The 23,777-nt window shown below is 31.9% G+C and overlaps 1 protein-coding gene across 2 annotated transcripts in view; it reads right to left on the minus strand.

Annotated features, from left to right (window-relative positions):
• Window positions 1-23,777, minus strand: part of Fife (regulating synaptic membrane exocytosis protein fife) — a 297,378-nt gene that overhangs the window by 56,902 nt on the left and 216,699 nt on the right. For both annotated transcript variants that reach the window (XM_067787840.1, XM_067787838.1), the window contains exons 9-10: window positions 20,052-20,271; window positions 19,672-19,736 (exon numbers count right to left, since the gene is read on the minus strand). In XM_067787840.1, coding sequence (XP_067643941.1) covers window positions 19,672-19,736; window positions 20,052-20,271 — 285 coding nt within the window. The remainder of the gene's footprint in view (window positions 1-19,671; window positions 19,737-20,051; window positions 20,272-23,777) is intronic.

Below are 23,777 nucleotides of genomic sequence, written 5' to 3' on the forward strand. Positions count from 1 at the left end.
TTCTTATCTGAATAATCGGTTATAAGAGATATATACTATATATACCACCGATCTATAAAATTTTCTCAGGCAGCAATGAATGCTCTATACGTAAGCAATCGTGTGAAATTTGAAGCTTCTAGCTGTTAAAATGGGGCAGAAATTACGAAATGTTTATGAACAATCGGTTGTATGAATATATACTATATATACCACCGATCTCAGCCATTTTTTTCAGATAACAATGTGTGCATTAAACGAAAGCATATGGTGAAGTTTGAAGCTTCAATCTAATAAATTGAGGAACATATGACAAAAATACTCTTTTCTGAAAAATCGGTTGTATCGGGGATATGTGCTATGGTGGTCCCAACCGGCAGGTTCCGACAAATGTCTAATCGGACAATGGAATCACATGGATAAGTTTTTTTGAAATAACTGCTATCTCACTTGATATCACAAAAACTTAATGATTACAGTAGTTGTCATCATAAAAACTATTGCAATTATAATTGTTATGTGCTGTGAGCGTAATCGTCAAAAGTACGATTGGTTGTTACAATTTTAGAAGTAAAGTAATCGTTACAATGAAAAATACACTATTATGATACTGAAAAAATTCGTCATAATAATTAAATCAATCAAAATCTAAGTGGAACATATACGCTGCAGCCAATCGATTTCTTTTCGAACCAGCGCACGACTATCGCTACAGCAACGGCACTGACACTTTATACGTTGTTATGTCCGATGGTCCAAAAAAATCCCTCACATTCATGCATAGTTTTACCATTGTTTCCTGTTTCATAACAATTCAAATTACTACTAATCCTAAGCAAAGTTCAACAGTTCTGCGTACAAACAAAAATAAGTGAATATACTATACAATGGACTCCTCTACAAGACCTGCAACTTTTTTCGTAAATAATGCTTTCATAAACATGACCATTAATTTAGAAACTAAATAAGTATACAAGCAAAATTAAGCTAATTAGGTTTATTTACAGTTTGAGTAAGACGAGGACGTACATTAAGTTTTATGTAGGGTTAAAATTTAGCAATGTACAGTATAAGTGGAAAAGAAATACATGAAGAGTTGAAAAAATAAAATAAAAATAAGACAGCGTCAAAAGAGTAAACAGCATAAAGAAAGCTGTTACAGAAAAGCAAAAAAAAAAAAAAAAAATACTTTTGCTACAGTACTCAAAAAAAAATTTACAAAATATTATATCATACTCACTGATTAGCGATTTTAGTTACAAATACAAATATTTTACAAAGGAGGGTAGGTTTTATAGGTATTTTTTATTTATTTCTGTTTGCTTTGAGAGGGAAAATAAAATATATTTTTCGACTATGATTTTAATATATATATCTTTACGTTTTCATGAAAATACATTTCGCTGCTACATATAAATCAAAAGCTTAGTCTAGATAAATGAAAAGAAGGGGGGGAAGGGGGGGTGGCTATATAAATAATTTTGTTCATTTACCGTTTTTGGTTTTTCGAAATAAATGTTGTCTCCACCTGCTAAAATTTCCAGCGCGAGTTCTGTTTGTATTCTCTTTGTATGCTTTGAATTCCATTGTAATCGAGCAGTTTGTGTGGGTGTCTTTGCTCTAGCTTTGAATGCATAATGGCGCTTTGCGTTCTAGCTTACAAAAGCTGTCGATCTATTCTAGGGTGGGGTAAGTTTTGTTTTTGTGTTCACTTTATATACAGCCGCGAACACGATTATGTTTCTGTTGAAAGAGCCTAAAACTACTCCCCACAATTTGGATTAAAAACGTATAGTATATGATACCTTATTGTGTATAAAAAAAAAAAAAAAATAGAAACCAAAAGGCTATACGTATAGATAACCTCAAAAACATTTTCGAAAAATTTCTAAAACTCGGGAAAATTTTACAAAAATTTGTTTAGCGAGAAATCCATTTAGAGCACTGTAGCCAAATATAGTGTAGTCTAGCAAAATACAAGTTATAGGTCTATTGTGATGATTTTTTACAGTTTTTTTTCGAAAGGTATATTATATTCTCTCATACGATGGCTTTGGAAAATATGTTTTACTTTGTCAGCGTAAAATTGATGAGGCTACAAAACTGCATACTCAGAACAAAGTCCAGAATGATCTAAATAAAAAGTCGAATTTTAGAATACATTTTTGAGTTTTGCCTTGCTATTTCTTTTATACACAACTAGATATAAATGTACTATATGTTTTTAATGCGAATTGTGAGGAATATTTTTAGGCTCGCTCAACAGAACTTAATTAATGGAATTGCAGTTTTGGAGATTGGTTTGCATTATTTCAGTCACAAATTTCTTAGAAGATTTTTCTTAATTATCAGAAATAAAAAAATATAAATTTAACTAATTAAATTTTTTAAAAATTATCACTGCTATTTTCGTGTTCGCTCTTGTAAATTAATATAATTTGTAAAATAAACAAGCCGAAATCAATTAAATTTTTTGAAGTTAAATAGAGACTTTATTTTCAAATTTTTAGTACATTTAACGCACGTTGAGTTAGTTTTATTTTTAGAGTTCACATTTTTTAAATTTGAGTTTCGTTATACATTTGGGTTTTATTGTATATAGTATATATATATATTTTTTTTCAATTTTACAGACTAAGCAACTAAACAAACATATTTCAATATTTCACAAATTTCATTGTAGTTACATATGGGGTATTCCATCCCATTTAGATCAATTTTGCACCCGACCCCTATAGAATTGGCTGAAAGTTTTTCTTCTTTTTCTAGCTTACGAAAGACGTTTTTCAGAATTTTTTCATCCAACTCAAAAAAGTTATAAATTTAAAAAAAAAAACGGTGTTTTTTTGCAAAATGCTATAACTTTTTCAAAAATTTACCGTTTGGGATCTTTTTTTTTTTAAATTTGTTTTTAAATATACTTTTCGGAAAAAATACAAAAAAATTTTTGAAATTTTTTTTTTGTAATTTTTCAGTTTTTCGAGATTTTTCGAATTTCGCCATTTTTTTTTCTCATAAAAAACTTCAATCAATTCTGCAATCATCCCCACTAATCCCGGAGTGGGCCGATTATTATTTTTTTTTATTTAATTGAAAAAAAAACTTTAAAAATTTTTTTGTATTTTTTCCGAAAAGTACATTTAAAAACAAACGTAAAAAAAAAGATCCCAAACGGTAAATTTTTGAAAAAGTTATAGCATTTTGAAAACAAAAACGGTGTCCAACTCAAAATAAGTTATGAATTTAAAAAAAAAAACGGTGTTTTTTCAAAATGCTATAACTTTTTTAAAAATTAACCGTTTGGGATTTTTTTTTTTTTTAAATTTGTTTTTAAATGTACTTTTCGGAAAAAATACAAAAAAATTTTTAAAGTTTTTTTTTCAACAATTGTTTTTGGTTTTATCGGCCTATTGATAAATCATTCAAGGTTCGAATCGAGCTCAAGGCCAGAACAATAATTTTTTTTTCTAATGATAATTATTGTTATTTTTTAATTTTCTAAATTTGAAAAATTGTATTTTGTTTTTGGAATAGTAAGTAGAAAATTTTTCAGACAACCTGCCATTAGCTGCGCAGATAGATCCGAAGGGTGCTAAGCCTTCATCATCAGAAAAAAAAAATTATTGTTCTCACTTGAGCTCGATTCGAACCTTGAATGTTTTTTTTTTTTCAATTAAATGAAAAAAAAAAAAAATAATAATCGGACCACTCCGGGTTTAGTGGAGATGCTTGCAGAATTGATTGAAGTTTTTTATGAGAAAAAAAAATGGCAAAATTCGAAAAATCTCGAAAAACTGAAAAATTACGAAAAAAAACTTTAAAAATTTTTTTGTATTTTTTCCGAAAAGTACATTTAAAAACAAATTAAAAAAAAAGATCCCAAACGGTCAATTTTTGAAAAACTTATAGCATTTTGAAAAAAAAACACCGTTTTTTATTTAAATTCGTAACTTTTTTGGAGTTGGATAAAAAAATTTGAAAAAATTCTTAAAAACGTCTTTCGTAAGCTAGAAAAAGAAGAAAAACTTTCAGCCAATTCTCAAGGGGTCGGGTTCAGAATTGGTCGAAATGGGATGGAATACCCCATATGCATGTATATAAGTATGTATGTATAACTAGATATATGTATGTACATACGTAGTAGTATATATGGCTGATTCCGCGGAAGTTCAGCCACCATAATCATAGATTTTTCTGTTATACTTTGTAAACAAGTAGTTGATTTTTTTTGTTTGTTTTGCAACATTTCATTTAAGGAGCACCTACTAAAGTACAAGAGCACGCCAATTTCAAGGGGAAATAACTGAAAAATAGTTGGTCCCTGAACATTTTTTACAGAGGTGTCGTCCTGCCACACGTAGAAAACTAAAGGCCATGAGAAATATCACACGCTTGCCCTTAAGTAGGGGTGTCCTGCCACACCCAGCCGAAAGAGTATACTTTTTATCAACATTCAACACGTTACAGAACTTGGGGTTTACTTTTTCTCAATAACTCCCACATTATATACTAAATACCTTAAGAAATATCTAACGAAGGAACTTGATAATGGGCATGTTAATAGGGCCATGAGAAGGTGCTTGTCGCATTGGCTATCCTGCCACTGCTAGAACAACAGGTATGGCTTTGGGTTTAGTTCAGAACTATGAGCATTTAAAGCGCCGAATGAGCGATAGAAACCAACTTTTCTTTTCCCGTAAACATTTAAAATATATAAATAAATAAAAATAAAAAATACGTGTCAACTATCTTTTGACAAAGCACATACAAGAAAAAAATAATAACAGAGAAATTTATGATTATAGTGGCTGAGCTTCCGTGGAATTAGCCATAGGTAATTTGTTCGAGTATATTTTTGTTTGCTCATATAAGATTGATTCACTCAAAAGTTGTAGATTACTTACATTTGTGTATATATGTGTGGGTTTCTATATAAAAACTAGGCAGTAACAAACAATTTGCCATCTTCATTAAGTCTATAGCTTAATTAACTCTTGTGGCGTTTTCTTTGCCGAAAAAAATGTTGCCCTCATGTTGCACTATTATATTCTAACTTTTGAACAAGATCACTTGGCGCTATGCAAAAAAGCTGCATTTGTAGGATATCGAACATATTTTTTATTCAGTTGTAAAAAAAGCAATGCTCAAAATCACGCGAGAGCTGCGAAGAACTAACGGGGCGACATTATTTTCAGAAAAGAAAACGCCACTAGTAATTTATTTGGCTTTGCTTTAACTTCATTGTAGCAACTAGGTATAGTTGTTTAATTTCATGCGTATATTTCATGTCCATTAATTAAATTAAAATTTATAAAATAGACATAGTAAACTAGTGTATATGTTTGTATGTTTGTATGTTGCATATGTTTTTTTTTGAATATTTGGTATGTCTTTGTTTGATATCTTTTAGTTAGCTTATTTCGTATATGATATTACCCATTTACATAAATTTTGTTTACATACCATCGCATGTATTTACATATGTACTAGAAATGTTTTTAATTGTACTAGTATATGTTGGTATGTATTTGTTATTTTTTTTATTTTTTGCACTACTAATTCTTAATCAACATTAAAGCATGATTTTACTTGACTCGAGCGTGTTTGTAAAATTTATATTAGACTAATTAAAATTTTTTCTTTATAATTTCCAAACTTAAAAGTTGCAAATTGGTGTTAAAAAACGGATTATTAAACTACCAGAACAGTTGGATTTTCTCAAGATTTTTTTAAATTTGCTGCTCAAGAACTTTAAGAGAAACCATGTAAAGGTCAACTGCCTGCTATTAATGCTTAATAAAAAATGTTGATCAATTTCAAATTGAGAAAAAGCTTTACTCTCTTTTACGCTTAGTAGTGTTCTCAAACAACAAAATAAAAAAGGAACTTCTCAAATTAAAAGGTTTAATTTTCTCAAAATCATGTTAAAGATTAATGGAATGAAATGGAATCGAAACCAATAATATTTCGAAAGAGAGAGATCATCAATATCAGATCACAAACAAATAGCAGACTTGTGAATGATTTTTCGCCGCCAAACCAAATTCTTCCTCATAACAGCGGAAGTTTTCTAAAAAGCAGAAACCCTGTTTAATATGAATGCAAAAATTCTTGGTTATCAAAGAGTTCGCATAATAACTTGAGGAAACATTTTCTATGGCTAAAATGGAATACAATTTTAAATGCTCTGTGAATATTTGTGGCCTGCTGGGGTGAACGTTCGGTCTTTTCGTTTTTTTCCCCAAAAAGGTAAAGCAAACGAATTGCCCTTAATTGCCAGTGGCAATAGTAACCTTCTCAACAAGCAACTAAATATCTATTTTCAAAATGCTTCTGGCATCAGAACAAAAGCACATAATGTTATGTCGCTGAGCTCGCAGTTAGAGTACAATATCTCTGTCATTGTTGAAACTTGGCTGACTCCAGATTTTTTTGATGGCGAATTCTTCGATCCCAATTTCTCTGTCGTTTTCTGTACAGATAGGTATGCAGAAAAACTGGGCATTCGCGAGGTGGGGGTGTACTTATTGCAGCTCAACGCAAGTATAATGATTCCCTAATTCAGCTGGATAATAACGATTTGCTACCTGACCAGCTCTGTGTTAATGTTAGTGGCTCTACGTACTCCGGCTCTCTATTCTTGATGGCATCTTATGTTCCGCCGAATAGTTCTGAAGATTTCTATAAAGCTCATGCTGACAATATTTCGTCTGTAATTCGTAATAAGCTTGGTGATAATCATGTATGTATTTTAGTTGACTTTAATCTAAGTAAAGTCACTTGGACTCAAGGTTTCTGTGGCTTTTTTAGATAACATGCTAAGCTTAATCGTGCTGCAAATCAATAACTTCACTAACAGGCTTGACAGAATATTAGATCTTATATTCCTCAGTGATAATATTAATTTTAACATATCCGAATGCCATGCACCGTCGTCGGATATGCATCACACTACTATGATGATATCGCTTTTAATTTTGCACGGTGCGACATGTCTATACTTAACCATGTTTTCTCGGAAATTAACTGGGCTGATCTTTTTTCCTCCTCAGATGTTAGCATTTGCTATGAAATATTTAGATCAACGCTTTTTGACCTATGTTTAAGGCATGTTCCAGTCTTTATGAAAAAACCATATAAATTACCTTGGTATACTAAGGGTTTAAACAAATTGAAGAATTTGAGAAACAAATACTACAAAAAGTTTAGGCAGACCAAGAATCTGTTCTTTTACGAGAAGTATCAGCAGTATCTAAAGGAGTTTAACTGACTGGATAAGTTTCTTTACAAAAATTATATTCTTAGCTTTGAGACAAACACTAAGTCCAATCGTAAAACATTTTGAAAATTTATTAAATCTAAAAGGACCTGCTCCTCGGTTCCTGCTTCTGTGTTTTATCAAGATAATGTAGCTAAAAATCCTAATGCGGTAGTGAACCTGTTTGTGGACTATTTTAGTGCTAATTTTGCATCCTATGATGATGCCCCTTCTTTCGACTTTGCATCTGATTTAAATCCTTCTCTGGATTTCGGTTCAATGTCAATTTCATGTGACGATATCTGAAGTGGTTTACTAAATTAAAGCAATCGGTCAAGGCAGATTCTGATGGTGTCTCAAGTGCCTTGATTAAAGGTTGTCCGGCCTTAGTTTTTCCTCCTGAGATCCTTTTTAATATGTCACTTCAGTGTGGAGAGTTTACTGATGCTTGGAAATTTGCATCGATAACTCCTATCTACAAATCTGGAAATAAGAGTGATGTCTGTAACTACAGACCTATATCAAAGCTCACTAATATTTCGAAGTTATTTGAATGTGTTGTAAAAGACAAGTTATACTTTTCAGTGAAGAGCCTAATTTGTGCCAAGCAGCATGGTTTTGTTGCGGGACGTTCGACGGTCACCAATCTAGTGGAGTTTAGTGAGTATTGTATATCTGCTTTTGCATCTGGATACCAGGTGGATTGTATTTATACTGACTTCTCCAAAGCCTTCGATAAGGTATCATATGAGATCCTTATTCATAAACTTTCCTGTCTTGCTTTTCACTCAACTTTTGTGCAGTGGCTAAAATCTTATTTAATTAACAGATGGTGTATTGTCTGTATTGATGGTGTATCATCCGATCCATACCTTGCGACTTCCGGCGTTCCGCAAGGCAGTTTTCTTGGCTCCTTGCTCTTTGTCCTGTTCATTAACGACATCAGTGCTTGCTTTTCGTATGCTAGGTTTCTCTTGTACGCTGATGATCTTAAAGTTTTCTCCATTATAAAGTCTTCGAGTGATATGTTCGAACTTCAGTGTGAAATTAATAGTCTCTGGTTCCTGGTGCGTTAGATCACACCTTTCTTTAAATATTAGTAAATACTTTCACGTTACCTACTCTAAATTGCGCTTTAAGTTTAATAGTTCATATACCATTGATAACAATCCACTGCAGGCTGTTGATAAAATTAAGGACCTTGGTGTGGTTTATGATACCAAATTTTCTTTCAACAGCCATGTAAATTTTATCATAGCCAAATCGTATGCAATGCTTGGTTTTCTTCGGCGTAATAGTTCAGAGTTATCTGACCCGTATACACTTAAATTGCTCTACAATTCATTTGTACGATCTCATCTCGAGTATGCCACTATCATTTGGCGACCGTTCCAACAGTTTGCAATTAACAGGATTGAGCGAGTTCAAAAAGTTTTTCTTAAATACTGTCTGCGATGACTTAGATTTACTAGCCTTCTTCCCTCATATAATGCACGTTTACTTCTTTTAAATCTTAAACCTTTAGAAGCGAGAAGGTCTATTCCTTCTTTGACCTTTTTATATTGCATCATCCATGGGGATACAGATTGTGCTGCTCTTCTTGAGAAAATTAATTTTAATGTTCCAAGAGGAAAACTTGGAAGCTTTTACCCTTTTTATGTCATTAATAGTAGAACGAGTTAATCGAGAAATGCCCCAATTACCCGCGCTATGAGTGAATTTAATAAGATCTCATATTTTATCGAGGTTGATTTCTCTTTGTCGAGGAATGTTTTTATTAATTTATTAAAGTGTGTTTTTCAGTTACCAATAGTTTTATATTAGTCTGTAAGTGCTAGTTTTTCATTGACTTGTTAACTTTTTTGTATGAAAATTGTTAGTAGTCTGTAAGAATTTTGTTAATAATATGCTGTATAATTTTTTCATTGGTAGTCTGTAAGAACATGTGTTCATAGACTTAATAAATAAATAAATATAATGCCCGAATATAATTCAGGTGTCAAGCGATGAGCGATTGAAACGCACTTTTTAAATGCTTCTCAACTATTCAACAAATTTAGAGTTATTGACTTAGAGAGCTTGATAAATTGCGCCGAAAACCAGACAGATGCTGAAAGCAAAGAATCGCGTGAAGTTTAACCTAACATAGAAACAGAGCTAAGTAGGTTCTAAACCAAGAAAGACGTGATAATTACTTTGTGATACTGCATCAGCAATGTTAATTTCTTATAAGGAATTTACTGATTTCGGTTTAGTGTTAAGTAGTTATAATTTCCAGCATTCAACTTTTTTACACCAAACTTGAAAATTTTCAGTTTTTTTGGATAGACAGTTTTTTTTTTTAAATCAGTCTAATGCAAGTATGTGTAACACATTTTATTTCATGATATTTTTTTCTTTTATTAGTGTGTATGCGTGTGTATGAAATAACGGAAATAATATCTGTAATTAATTAAATTTTTTTTATTAATTTTTTTTATCACCCAACTGACAAGAGTTACATTTTATAAAAAAAAGTAATAACTGTATACAACACGACATAAATTCGTTTCTCTTTTTCCAACCAATTTTCTTTTTTTGTTCCTTTAAGGAAGTATATGAGTTCATGATAGTTCCGCATTGCAAATCTATTTTTGATGTGTTTTTAAAAATTATTTCCTTAGCAAAAATACTCAACAAAAGCGAAGGTGATTTGTGTCACAAGAAAATGATGTAAAAAAAAAAAAAACAAACAAATTGCATAGCAAAATTCCTACCACTTTTTCTACTATTTAAATCAAATTAACCTTTTTTTCAAATCAAATAAAACTTTTTTTCCAGGTAAACTAAACTATCTTTATGTCAAATAAAACTTTTTTCAAAATCAATTGAGCATTTTTTTCAAGTCAAATAAAGCCTTTTTCAAATGAATCGATTAGTTTTACAAATCAAACTAAACTTAACTCAAACCAAATGAAACTTGTTTCGTTTCAGATTAAACTTTTTTCATAACTAATTAAACTTTCTTCATTTCAAATAAACTTACATTTAAATAAAGCTGTTTTTGATCAAATGATTGTTTAAATTAATTGAAACTTTTTTAAATGAAATAAAACTTTTTCAGATCGAAAGAAACTTTTCCCAAATCAAATGAAACTTTTTTTAATTTCAAATGAGTCTTTTTCAAATCAAATAAAACTGTTTTCAAATCAAAAGATAATGTTATAAAATGAATTGAAACTTTTTTCAAATCAAATGAAACTTTTTTCAAATCAAATGACACTTTTTTTTAATGCAAATGGCATATGAAACTTTTTGTTTTCAGATCAAATTAAACTTTTTTCAAACCATATTAGAATTGTTTTCAAATCAGACGAAACTTTTTTCCTATAAATAAATTTTTTTCTAATCAAGTTAAACTTCTTTTAAATCACTTCAAATTATCTTCAAATGAAATTAAACCTCTTTTTAAACCAAATGTAACTTTTTTTCATTTCCAATGAAACTTTTTTTCAAGTGAAATCAAATAATTATTAAACTGTTTTCAAGTCAAAAGAAACTTTTTTCAAGGCAAATGAAATTTTTTTTTAAATTTAATTTGTCTTGAGGAATGTTTTATTTGAATTGATAAAAGTATCATTTGACTTTAAAAAAGTTTCAATTTATTAAAAACAGTTAGTCAAATTATACTTTTTGCAAGCCAAATATATGTAGCTATTCTCAAATCAATTGTAACTTTTTTTTTTGAAAAAATTTCATATATTATAATTTTTTTTAAGTTGAGCTATGAATTAAAATAAATTTGTTAAACCTTTTCATTATTCTTCATCAAAGTATACAAGCAATTTATCGTATTAAAATATTGCACAAAAAGCAGCAGTAGATAAACAACATATATAAATTTTTAATATTGTAATTGCCATAAAATAATAAAAAACCTTCTTTTATTAAATTTTTATGTTCAATGCTCTCTCCACTTGGCACTTGAAAGTTTACTGCGTTTCAAATAATTGAATATTTCTTTAATTTACTGTTTATTAATACTCGAATGTGTTGTATGTAGAATGTTTTCATGTAAGTATGAGTCTATCGCTTAATTTTGTTCATTAAATATTTAATTTTATTATGATTTTGAATATATTTTTTAGCTACTTTTCTTAAGTTTCGCATAATAATTTAAAGCATTTGGTCTTTTTTGTGTAGTTTTTCCAATATTTACTTTTTCACCGCTTAAAATTCTATTGTTGGTGCTTTGTTCTTACACTGAGAGCAATTGAATTACTCTTCGAAAATACGGTATTTTACAAAAAGTGAAATAATAATTAACATAAATACAGTTACAGTCACACCAATAAATAAATCGAGAGTAGTGGCTAAATTTTTGTTAGTACAAATGAGGTGTTTTTGCCATTATAATTTTAGCTAAAACCAAACATTTTTTACTGATTAAGGGAATTTAATTTAAGTTTATATACCTTTATCTGATGTGTAAAGGCCACCACCATCGCTTATAATCAGATACACGATTTTTTTCATGCTCACCCCCTCAAGTGGTTGTACCTAAGTCAAAAATATCATAAATATATTTGGTCCCGATTGGAAACGATTAAAGCGTGCTGTACGGGGCCCCAAGCTCAGAATACCCCATGAAGATTCAATCAAATATTAAAATGTGAAATGTTGTCACTCTGAGATACCCTTTTGCCGTTTCTTATTGAGACCATAATTCATATGTGATAATACTAATCATTCCCCACCGGTTTACCCTCCAAAGCCCGCCCAACCAACATGAGGGGTGCGTCCGCATGACACGCGGTCTTGTAATTTTTGTTTGGGGATAATGCGAACTATAGCTTGATCCATTTTGGGTATTAAAAACCGAAAAGCTAGTATAGTTTTTCGCATGTACATAAAGAAAATCTTAACTTTGACCATTGTGCAACACCTCTTAACAGTCTTTAATCGGGACCAAAATTTAGAAATTATATTTTTTTACCTAAGTTTTACGGTTTGTAAGGGGGAGTTTGGAAAAATCATTTATTTGAATGATAGAGACCAACCTCACCTTTATATAAGATAATTTATTTATAGAAACTAAAAGCGTTGTCTGAGATTTTAATGAAAAGCTCATTGATATTGATATACTCAGTTTTGCTTTTACTTTTAACTACTTTTAACTATCTTGATCCATTTATCTCATATTGCAATTTTTTTTCTTCAAGTGCCGTTGTTACCGAGTCTAAGGATATTCTCTAAACTTCAAATAAGCTGAGTGCAAGGTTACCTTATTCTTCATAACACGAAGCTATCAGTTCTGAGTTTAAAAATTTCGATACGTGCGCCACCGAGCGAAATATTAATCTAGCGCAGTATTACATCGAGTTTGAACGCATTTTTAAAAATTTGTTAACCTGTGGTCTAAGATATGTTCTGAGGTTCAAATCTCTAGTTGAAAGAGAAGTTCTTTAATTTTCTCGGTTCGTACGCCACCTATCGGAATTTTTGATGTGTATTGATGTGTGAACATCTTTGCTCACGGTATGGGGGAATCCATAATGTAAGAGTAAGGTAAGTGCTAACGTAAGCGTAGTCTTTCGTAGTAGTATGCTATCTAAAGGTAGGCATAATGTATCGGAATGAAAGTATTTTTATCGGAGCCCATATATGGCAGCAGCGGAAGAGGGCGGCCCCACTACGCTGGAAGAACCAGGTGGAAAACGAATTGAACTCCCTTGATGTGACCAATTGGCGCCAGTTGGCAGAGCGAAGAAGCGACTGGCGCGCCTTGTTGGACGGCTATAACCTTTTAGAATGTTAAGCGCCAATTTGTCTAAGCAAGTAATGTATCGGATTGGTATACTAGCGGAATACAGAATGTAAGCCTAAGTGGAGTCACAAAATTGTTAGAGAAAAATGTTCTATCTCTAGTTAGGAAAAACCGATCCATGTCATCAAGAGGTGTTGCCAAAATAGCCAAAATCTAAAAGTATTTTCTTTGCACGTTTGAGACCAGGTATCTAGTTCTATTGCTTGCAGTCTGGAAGTGACATTCCTATTCGGAAAAACCCGAACAAATAGAAAAAGCTTGACAGAAAGGTATTGATTTGGAAAACTATTCATAAATGTAGGCAAGTTGTTCCCTACGATGATACCCATCAACACAGGAGTTAAGTGAAAGAGTTTCTTCAAAAACGTCTTTCGCAATTCCTACGCCGTCATAATTGTCCATTTATATTTTGTCCAGACTTGGCTCCAGCACACAACGCATGTGTCATCAAAAAGTGGTTTGAAGATAACAATTTAATTGATATTAGAGAAAAATTACAAAGTTTCCAAACGGCGATGGCTACTAGGGCATATTTCTGAATATCAGTTCTACATCAACTAGCTTCGCGGGAGCTGAGTATTGAACCCGAAATCTCCAACATTCATACTTTATACTAGTGTAAAGGCAGATGCCTTTATATACTCAGCCATATGAATGTTGCCTTTTTGTTCCTATTCCTTTATTCACCATTTAGGTACATACTAATTCTATAAGCGTTTTAATCTTAAATGTGTGGAATAATTATAGGCGCGCCCTAAGAGCTTGATAACAGTGGGTTTATAGCATTGTTTTTATAAGCATGCCCTAGTAAGCATCACCGTTTGCAAACGTTGTAATTTTTCTATTCAATAACAAAAACAATTGTATACACCAATTTTAGCATGTCTCGCTAATTAAATACAGATTTACAGATTTTACAATTAAAATTATCTTAGGAAAAACTTGAATACACCCAACCTGATGCCTGAGTTGCGGCCAATTGAGCGATATTGGGCACTGATGAAAGCAAAATTTTCAAAATAGGGATGCCTATAAAAGCCGTTAGCACAAAAACTGTGGTGAATGTGTCGATAAAACTGAATAAAACCTTTATACAAAACTTGATTTCGGGTTACTTCAAAAAAGTTCGGTCATATAGACAGCAACGAATGAATTGATAACATTTCTTTACCAGACATTGATATAAATAATAAAAACAAATGTAAAAAAAGTAACTTTCACTACTTTATGAGCATTTTTTAATTTGCAGAACTGTTTGTTCAAACACGAATCTTTATATGAAAAGAAAACTAGTTTTGGAAAAACACCTCATTTCATTCTAGTGTAGATTTAGAAAAATGCATTATATAACATTTACCTTAGCATGAAATAAATATTTTAGAGAAAAAAAAAAAATGAATTTATATCGGCAGCAGCGACTAATTTTATACTGCAAAACTTGGGACTAGTTAAATATAATTATGCGTAAGTTTTATCTATTTTTTATTGAATTTAACTATCACTTAATTTGTTCAGCATTAATTACGCTAACTTTTTTTTTATAACAAACATTTACTAATTATAAATACTATAACAATATAAATAGTAAAAGTATTTAATATTAATTCGATATAATAAATATAAACAGCTAATAGCTACAAACACCAAATATTTAAATATATATGCATTGTATATATGCTCATTTTTTGATTGCACGAAAAGGAAGATAAAAGTGGCTTGGAAGGCAATTGAGGGTTAAATATAAAGCTATTAAGGTTGTAGCATAAATAGGGTAAAGATGGATGTAAAAGAAGGTTGCATCTTATAATCAAATTAAAAAAAATTGAAGGCCATTGAATAGAGAAACAAGTAAAACATTTTCCAAACACCGGTTAGCTACAAAAAAATTTGCAAAAAAATAAATATGCGAGGATTATAAAACGACAGTCACATTTTCTCTCCCAAAGTAGTAGGAAATTAAAAAAAAGCGTTTTTGTTTTGGTTTTTTTTTTCCTTTCTTGTTATCATTTAACATGTAATATCACTTAAATTACTTGATTTGTAGAATACTTAAGTTTGATTCTTTTTTTTCAAGTTTTATTTTAATATTGTTTAGTTTGATTTTTGATTTTTTTTTGGTTTAGTTATACTTGTTTTTTTATTTAGTGTACACTCATTAAAATTTTATTTTATGTAAATATATGAATACGTTTGTTTTCCTGTTTACTAGAATTTTGCCATTCAGCACATACATATGTATAGTTGTTGTATAAACAGTTTTGTGAAAATATATGTATAAGTTTATAAATATAAATATATATATAAAAGTATAAAAAGATAGTTTCATAGTTTTGGAATAATACTTCAACTACGCACAGTTATTTATAAAAAATAAATGAAATTGTTTTTTAGTTAAATTTAAATACAAATTCTTTAAGTTAATACTACAAAATTACTACAAAATTTCATTGAAACACAAGAAAATTACAAATAAAAAACTCAAATATAAAAAACAAAAAAACTGCATTCAAATTTTGTCTTAAAAAGGTTTCAAACAAAAAAGATTATTAAAATTTACTAGTGCTTTAACTTTTACACACTTAATCAATTTTTTTTTAAATTTTAGCGTTAAAAAAAAACATTTAAATTAATGCAACAAAATTTATTTTTACTGTTATTAATATTTATTTCAACTGGGCTGTAAATCGGTATTGAACCCGAACTACTCTTGCACTGACCACTAATAATGGCCATAAGACCAACTTAGTTTATGACGAGCATAAAAGCAAAAAAAGATCCGCACGATAGACCAAACATTTATTGAATATGTTCTTCTTATTTAACATATGTGACCTGGAATCATGAAAACGACCCTATTGTGCGAAAATACCATTCTTCACTTTTTGAGTGATTCTTATAGGAAATTTAGCAGTTTTCTAACTTTCTTAGTTTTTTCCCAAATCGCATTTAAAGCCAAATCGGACCAAAAATACGATTTTCTGAAATATTTCGATCCATGCGCCACCTATGGGAGATTTTTTCTTATTATTGCATTGTCATCGGGTTCTGAACTATATTCCAAGTTTCAAGCTTGTAGCTTCTCGGGAAGTTAATAATCTTTAATTACAAAATTCGTTCACAATGGCCAGCCGCTACACTGAGTCAAGCTAAACAATAACTTTAAACGCGTTTTTCTCGAAAACTTGTTTTCGCACAATAGGGTCGTTTCATGATTCCAGGTCACATATGTAAATCCTCACGTTAAGCTTAATTTTTATAAATGGTCATAAAATCAAACTTGAAAAGGTCATAAAGTAAAGTGGTCTTAACCATTTAAAGTTGTTATAACTCCAGTTGACGTTGTGGCCGTTTAAAGTTGACACACATTCAATTGACCCTATGGCCGTTGACTTTATGTCACCACATCACGTACGAAACCAACACAGGACGAAATGAAATCACCACGTTAAAGTTAATTTTCATAAATGACCATAAAGTCAATTTTAAAAAGGCCCTTGTGGTCATGTGGTGATGAAGTTAATTGACCTTATGGCAATTGACTTTGTGTCACCCCTCCACGTACTACACCTAGGGTATGTACAGAAAGAAAATTCATCGCAGCAATTTTTGTTTCGGCATGATAAACGTATAATTTATTTGCGGAACGGAAATAGGTAATTGTAGGAGTATCAGTTTACTGTATTATCTACTGGTACTATGTGGTGGGTATAATGTAATCTATTTTCTTACTGGAGCAGTATATCGCGATGACACTGTGCAATAAACTAGTTGTAAGACTGAGGATAATTAGCTGGCACGTCTTGTCGCAATATATTGTTCCTGTGACGACAGCTGTCATTGAATTTTGAATAAAAGTTAAAAAAATCTTCGACTTCATGTGATTTCAACACGCACTTCGTTTTAAAGAGGTGTGTATGGATGTCACTTAACAAGAAGTGATGTGATGCAAAGCGACAATGCAAGATTAGATGTAATATTATAGAATAACATTTGAAGTGACATGATTATCACATGACGAGAGTTTTGTAGGAGTGTATGCCAGAAATGATGTGATATCACAACATATCATGCAACATGATTGTGCATGATATAATGTAAATAACCTGCGACTTAACATGCAAATCGCTTAAAATCTGTATGTGTGATGTCATATAATAAGAAGTGAAGTGAGGCAAAATTAAATTGCATGATTTGATGTAATAATATGTGAAATGATATGAGTATCACAAAATGCAAGCTTTGTGGAAGTGCGTGTAAGATGTGATCACGCGTGTGTGATGTCATGTAATAGGAAGTGATGTGAGGCAAAATTAAATTTCACGATTTGATGTAATAATATTTGAAATGATATGAGTATCATCACGTTGTAGAAGTACGCGTCAGATGTGATATGATATCAGATCACATCCTGTAAAATGAGTATATATGATGTGATGTAAACTCACTCATTTTCCTGTGACGAGAGCTGTGGTTGAAGTTTTTGGGTTGCAGCTAATTGAAAAGAAATCCACGACTTTATGTGATCTGAGCACGCATTTCGCTTTAAACAGGTGTGTGTAATGTCATGTAGTAAGAAGTACTGTGGTGCGAAGTGATATTGATATGATTTAATATAATATACACACATAATTAGAGTTTTGTAGAAGAGCATATCAGATGTGATATGATATCAAATCATATCATGTTATATGACTGACTGCGTATTATGTTATACTAAGTAGCTCTTTTTGTAACGGTGGGTATGATTGAAGTTTTTGCATGAAAGTTAACTGAAAAAAAAATCTGCGGCTATCTGATCTTAATATATAATTCGTTTTAAACAGTTATGTGTGATTTGATTTAATAAGAAGTGATGTGATGCAAAGTGATATTTCGTGACTTGATATAATATTATTGGGCGATAAAAGCATTTTATTATTTGATTTGACATGAGTTTTTCATAATGAAAGATTTGGAGAAGTGCATATCTGAATACTGGAAATAAATAACCGATGTGATATATCAGATCATATCATGTAATATTATCGCGTATGATATGATTCAACCTAGCTTATTAAGTTCCAAAGTGGAGTCATGCTTCGCAAAGCAACACACACAGTAAGTCTTTTGTTAACTGCTAGTACATCGTAGAAGAAGTTCATACCAGAAAATTTAAAATAAATCCGCGAAGTGATATCGGATATCATGTAATATGACTGCGTACGATGTGATGTCACCTATTTCATTAAAGGGCAAAGTGATATGCAAAGCATTAAAGAGATATGCAAAGCATTTTCAATGAAATTTTTAGTAACTGCTACTAGAACCCAGTTTGGGCAATCTTCTAGATACATTCAGTCTATGTGAGATGCTCACAAGCCGATCGATCAGTTCAAACTAACTTAGTATAATAACGGGAAACTAAATCAGCTTAAAAACTATTACTGGAAGTCGTGTAAATTTATTAAGTATCAAGATTGAAATCATATGTTATTGTCAGTGCAAAAGGCGGATATAAAAAATTAAAGAATAAATGATTCCATATCATACCGAGAACAAACTTTTGGTTGAAGATGGCAAAAACTTCACTTCGGGAATTTTCCCCGGTAAAAAGTACTACCTACATTGTTGGAACCTCTGAAACAAACTTCACACAATTTTAACCGATTTACAGCCCTATTTTCAACACACAAAAGACTCATAAATACTTTATCCAAATAAAAATCTACTCTGAGTTAAACCTCACCCATTGTCGGCCGCCAGTTCAAAAACGTCGTAACCAAGAATATTTCCAAAACGCCTTATCTCGTATCAAAGCGTATTGTATTAATGCTTCGATATGGCGGTTTTGAAATAAATTGTGAGATAGCGCGTTTTTGGTTAAAATTCCGAAGAAGGACGTCTTTCAAAAAATTTCCTGAGATGGGATGTTTTTGAAACAGCAGCCGAGATAGGATGATATTCCACTCAGCAGTCGAAATACTGAATAAATAAAATAAAAACTCCGCTTAATTGTTATTATAACTACTAATATAATATTTCTACCATACATACCACTAAAATTTTAAGATAACAAACTTAAAATGGAAATCACTACAAAAACTATAAATTTTGCTAAAATTAGTGAAAGATTTTTAACTTGGGGTTAAAAAGCACTTGGAAAGTATTTAGTGACTTATGTGAAAAGAATATGAAAAAAAGTTTTTTTTTTTTAACGAGTAATTTATGGTTGTGTAGAAATCTGCAATGCATCTGGGACAACGTATGCTTTTACTGATTTGCGTAGTTCGCTTCCTACTCACATTTTAAATAATTTTCTTATTACTATGCTCTCTTTTTGTTAATAATACTGAAAACAAGTTACATTATTTCAACTCTAGCCTCGCTTTGTCGTAAAACCTTAAGTAACAATGAAATTTGTTGGCTTCCACTTTTCCATTCAATCACTTTTTGCTATAATTTTTTTTTTGCTTTGCCTTCATCACATCACAAGCAGCGTGACACACTTGTGCTTACACAGCTCAGAAAAAGTTGAATACTCTACTACACATACATACATACAAGTGTAAAGCCAACATAAAAATTTTGTCATAAAATATAAATCATAAATCTTTGTTGAGTTATTAAAATTTTGATGAGAATTTTATACCGGAGTTTTGGGTAATTTCCGTCTGGTTGGCGAGGCCGGTGATTTGTCTATTGTTGTTTCAGGGTCTGTGTGCATGTATGTGTGTGTGTGTGTGTGTGTGTGTGTGTGAACATGTCAAGCAATAAATAAGGTTAGAGTGTATATAAATTTAAAAAAAAGATGTTTAGTGTTAAAAAAACAAATTAATTAAATAAAAAACAAAATAGTCCAAAAAAATTAATCAAACAGCATGTAGTTGGCATGTAAAATTGTAGAAGAGAAATAATTTAGACAAAAATAGAAAGAGTAAAGAGAAAAATATTTTTGTAAATTGTTCGCAATTTTGTTATTTTTACTATATAATCATTCAACAATAAAAATATGGAATATCTTCAACTTACCCGCAATTAAGCCCAGTCCGACTGGACCATCACCTGAACGTCTCGGTCCACTTGAATTGCCACTGTTGCCAGGTGGTAAATTTTCATCGAATAAATCACACATTCGAAAATCGGTGGCATGTTCCACAAGCAGTTCAACAATGTCGCCGGTGCGATCCATTATGGAGCAGACTTCCTCAAAGCTGCGATCGATCAGCGACATGCCATTCCACTCGAGTATCTGCGTAACATAAGCAAGATGTTTTTTGAATAATCAGCTTAAAAATTTGAGGAAGTATAGCTAAGAAAAACTTTTCCTAAAGTATTAGTTACGTTCGGATGACATATTATCCGTGCCACGGCGCTTGTCATGTTATACTAAGCTACGCCTTCCGTACTAGGAAACATTGCGATTAGTTATGTTGTGTTTTGTTATTTTATGATATAATATGCTATTCTATGTAATGTTATGTTATTTTATGCTATGTTATATTATAATATGTTGTTTTATAATATGTTATGTTATGCTATATTATGTTGTTTTATGATATTGTGACGAATATTAGCAACACTAAGGGATACTATCATCTCTAAGCCGATACTAAGCAGTCACTGGTATGTACATAAACAAATCAATCATTATGTCTACACATATGTACATACAAGCAGCGCAGAGAAACGCATAAACACATGTATATATCCAAGATACTCACAAAAGTATGCAATCATCGGTGGGGGTATCACTCACATATGCACCTGTAGTTTGTAGCTGGTAAGTTTATAGCTGGTAACTAAGTAGTAAACTCTAGAAGAAGAAACGCCTAGAAATATGCGAACGACACAGCAGAGGGTATAAAAGCAGCGAAAGTTGAGTAAGCATCAGTTTTTTTTTGAACACGCTATTAGTTGTGAAGTGCAATATAATCGTTAAGTAGTCTAATAAAGACAATTTTGCCATACAGAATATTGGAGTGTTTTATTCAACAGCTTAGCGATACGAACGTTAGTAGAAGGTGTAAAATAAGCGGAGTTCCACTAAATTCGTTCCAATATTTTATGCTTTGTTATGTTATTTAATGTTATGTTATGTAAAATATGTTGTATTACATTACGTTGCGTTATTATATATTTCGTTATGTTATGTTATGTTTTATTATTATATACAATGTATATTATGTTAAGTGCTAGAAAACGCTTTGCGAGGAGGTGTATCTCGACCCCTAGGACAAGGATATAGAACAGTAATGATGAAGTTCCGTTAACAATACCAGGTGATGGACGAGGTTAACACAAGAAACATAGTCGACGTTCTCTTTCCCACCAAACCACCGAGAAAGGATGATCGCGTTACTTTAGAAGACCTTAACGTAGAACTATTCCAGTAAGGAAAATTTAAAACTACCCTGCGCACTATGAAATCTAGATAAACTCCTAAGCCCGACATAATACCTGAGATATCAAGCTAGATTCAAATAAATATATAGAGCTTATATAACACATGTACAACAAGTGCTTGGGGAAAGAACTTGCTCCATCAAATGGCAAACAGCATGTCCAGTTTTCTTTCTGAAGAGCAAAATAGCCCCCAACCCTCTATGGTCTTACCGCACACTCTGCATGTTGGACACCGCAGGTAAATTGATAGATAGTCTTCTGAAGCGACATCTCACTGGCGCAATAGTGGATGAGGGAGGACCGTCCTACCGAAAGAATGGTTTCGGGAGAGGGTACTCCATATTGGATGCCACAGCAGAAGTGATAGATACAGTCAATCCGGCAGTATACTACAAAGTAATATCGATTGTCTTGCTGTTCATGTTCGACGTCTAAATTGCTTTTGACTCAGGCAGGACAAATAATATGCTTGACGAACTAGAACGCTCTTTCAAAGTACTGCAAAATCTGCCTGAAATATTAATCTGAAAGACCTGTATCTGACATACGAAATCAACCACTGTCAAAATAAGATAAACATAACAGGCGTAGCAGCTCAGGATTCAATGTTAGGCCCCAAAAACTGGAATATTAGTTACGACAGTTTTCTTTGATCGGACATGTCAAAGAACATTTTTCTCGTCGCTTTCTCGGACGACGTGAAAGCTATCATAACAGCGCGAAGCTATGAGCTGTCACAGGTTAAGTTAAACAAGGTCATGCGCAGTGTAAGCAGGTGGATGGCTGATCACGATCTTCAGCTGGCAACAGAAAAAACGCAAGTCGTCATTCTCACGAAGAGGTGGATCCCCATTGTCATTAGCATGACAGTTTGGGATTAGAAAATAGACTCACGCACTTCAACGAAATATCGGGGGTGAAGTTAGACAGTAAGCTCACCTTCTCGGAGCACATCCGAAGCCGGTGGAAGAGCTGTGCACACAATAGCGGATATGAGTAGAATAATGTCTAACGCAGGCGGTATTTTTTCGATTAAAAAATACAAACTTATATCTTTCATAAAAATTTTATTGTCACAATGTAAAAATGTCAATAAAATTACTACCTACATTTTAAAGATGTCGTTTTCTACATTTATTTTCGGCAAATTCATCAATTATATCACCAATATTGATTTTGTTCAATAAAACTGACTCAATGCAAAGTATACCTTACATCTCGAGTCACTCTTGTCGCGTTGTAGCTCTTTCAGCAGCTTTGATTCTTTTTAATTGCGAGAAGGATCGTTCGGCAGAACAATTTGTGATCATTAATGTTAAAAAAATCCGAAGTTTTTTTGTGCATGCATCAGTGTATCTGGAGTTCACGTAACTTTGAAATTGTTTCATTTCAATCAAAAATTCTTCCAAATCTCTAGAATAAAAACGAACCAAGTTATTTATAACTTCGTGGAGGTCTCCACCATTTAGAGAAAAGTTGATGAGAAATGAAAATCTCTCTGAAACTTCCATATACACTTTCGCACGTCGTTTGATTTCACTGTGAAGATTGTCGACGATTTCGAGGAAACCTTTTGTCCTAATATCATCACGAGGCGAAAATTCTACTTCTGGAGCATTTCCGTCATAAGGTTGTTTTTTTCTACGATGAGTACGTTTTACGAATAGGTGTACTAGGCCCAAAGTAGACTAAATAAAGACCATATTATAATACTGAATATTCGAGTTATTTATTCCACATTTCAGCAACACGAAAGTTAGCAGAAGGTGCAAATACATTCATTCATTTGTCATCCATCATTAAACATTCACTCATTCATCATTCTAGTTGAAATTTCCGCTTGAAGGCTTCTACACACTCTGATCCAAAAATAATCGAAATTTTTCAAAATAAAAACAACCAGTGTACATTTTGAGATAATTTTTTTTTATTATTCAGTATACTCTCCTTTCACTTCGATACACTTCTTTGCGTGCTCATAAAATTTGTCAAATGAATCGGAAATGTCCATTTAAGAAATGTTCTAGATCGTCGGTCGGCGCCTTTTGAATGCGGTCAATTGAGTTTTATTTATTTGAGTAAAATTTATTTTCAGTTCTGATTATATTTTTCTTTCACTCTCTAGAATTTTATGTTTGTAAACAAATTTTAGAAGTATGTTTCATTTTTCGGGGCCCTCTAAAATCGGGGGCCCCAGGCAACTTCCTATTCTGCCTACTTGTTAATCCGACCCAGGTACAAAGTCATGTACAAGGAAGCTGATTGCATCACCAATGGACGCTATACTCTTATATAGTGCGGAAATATTGGTGGACGCAATGAAATAAGGAGGCACCGAACCGCCATCATCTC

Source organism: Eurosta solidaginis, chromosome 5, assembly GCF_040869045.1.
Source record: "Eurosta solidaginis isolate ZX-2024a chromosome 5, ASM4086904v1, whole genome shotgun sequence".
In the NCBI taxonomy this organism is placed as follows: domain Eukaryota; kingdom Metazoa; phylum Arthropoda; class Insecta; order Diptera; family Tephritidae; genus Eurosta; species Eurosta solidaginis.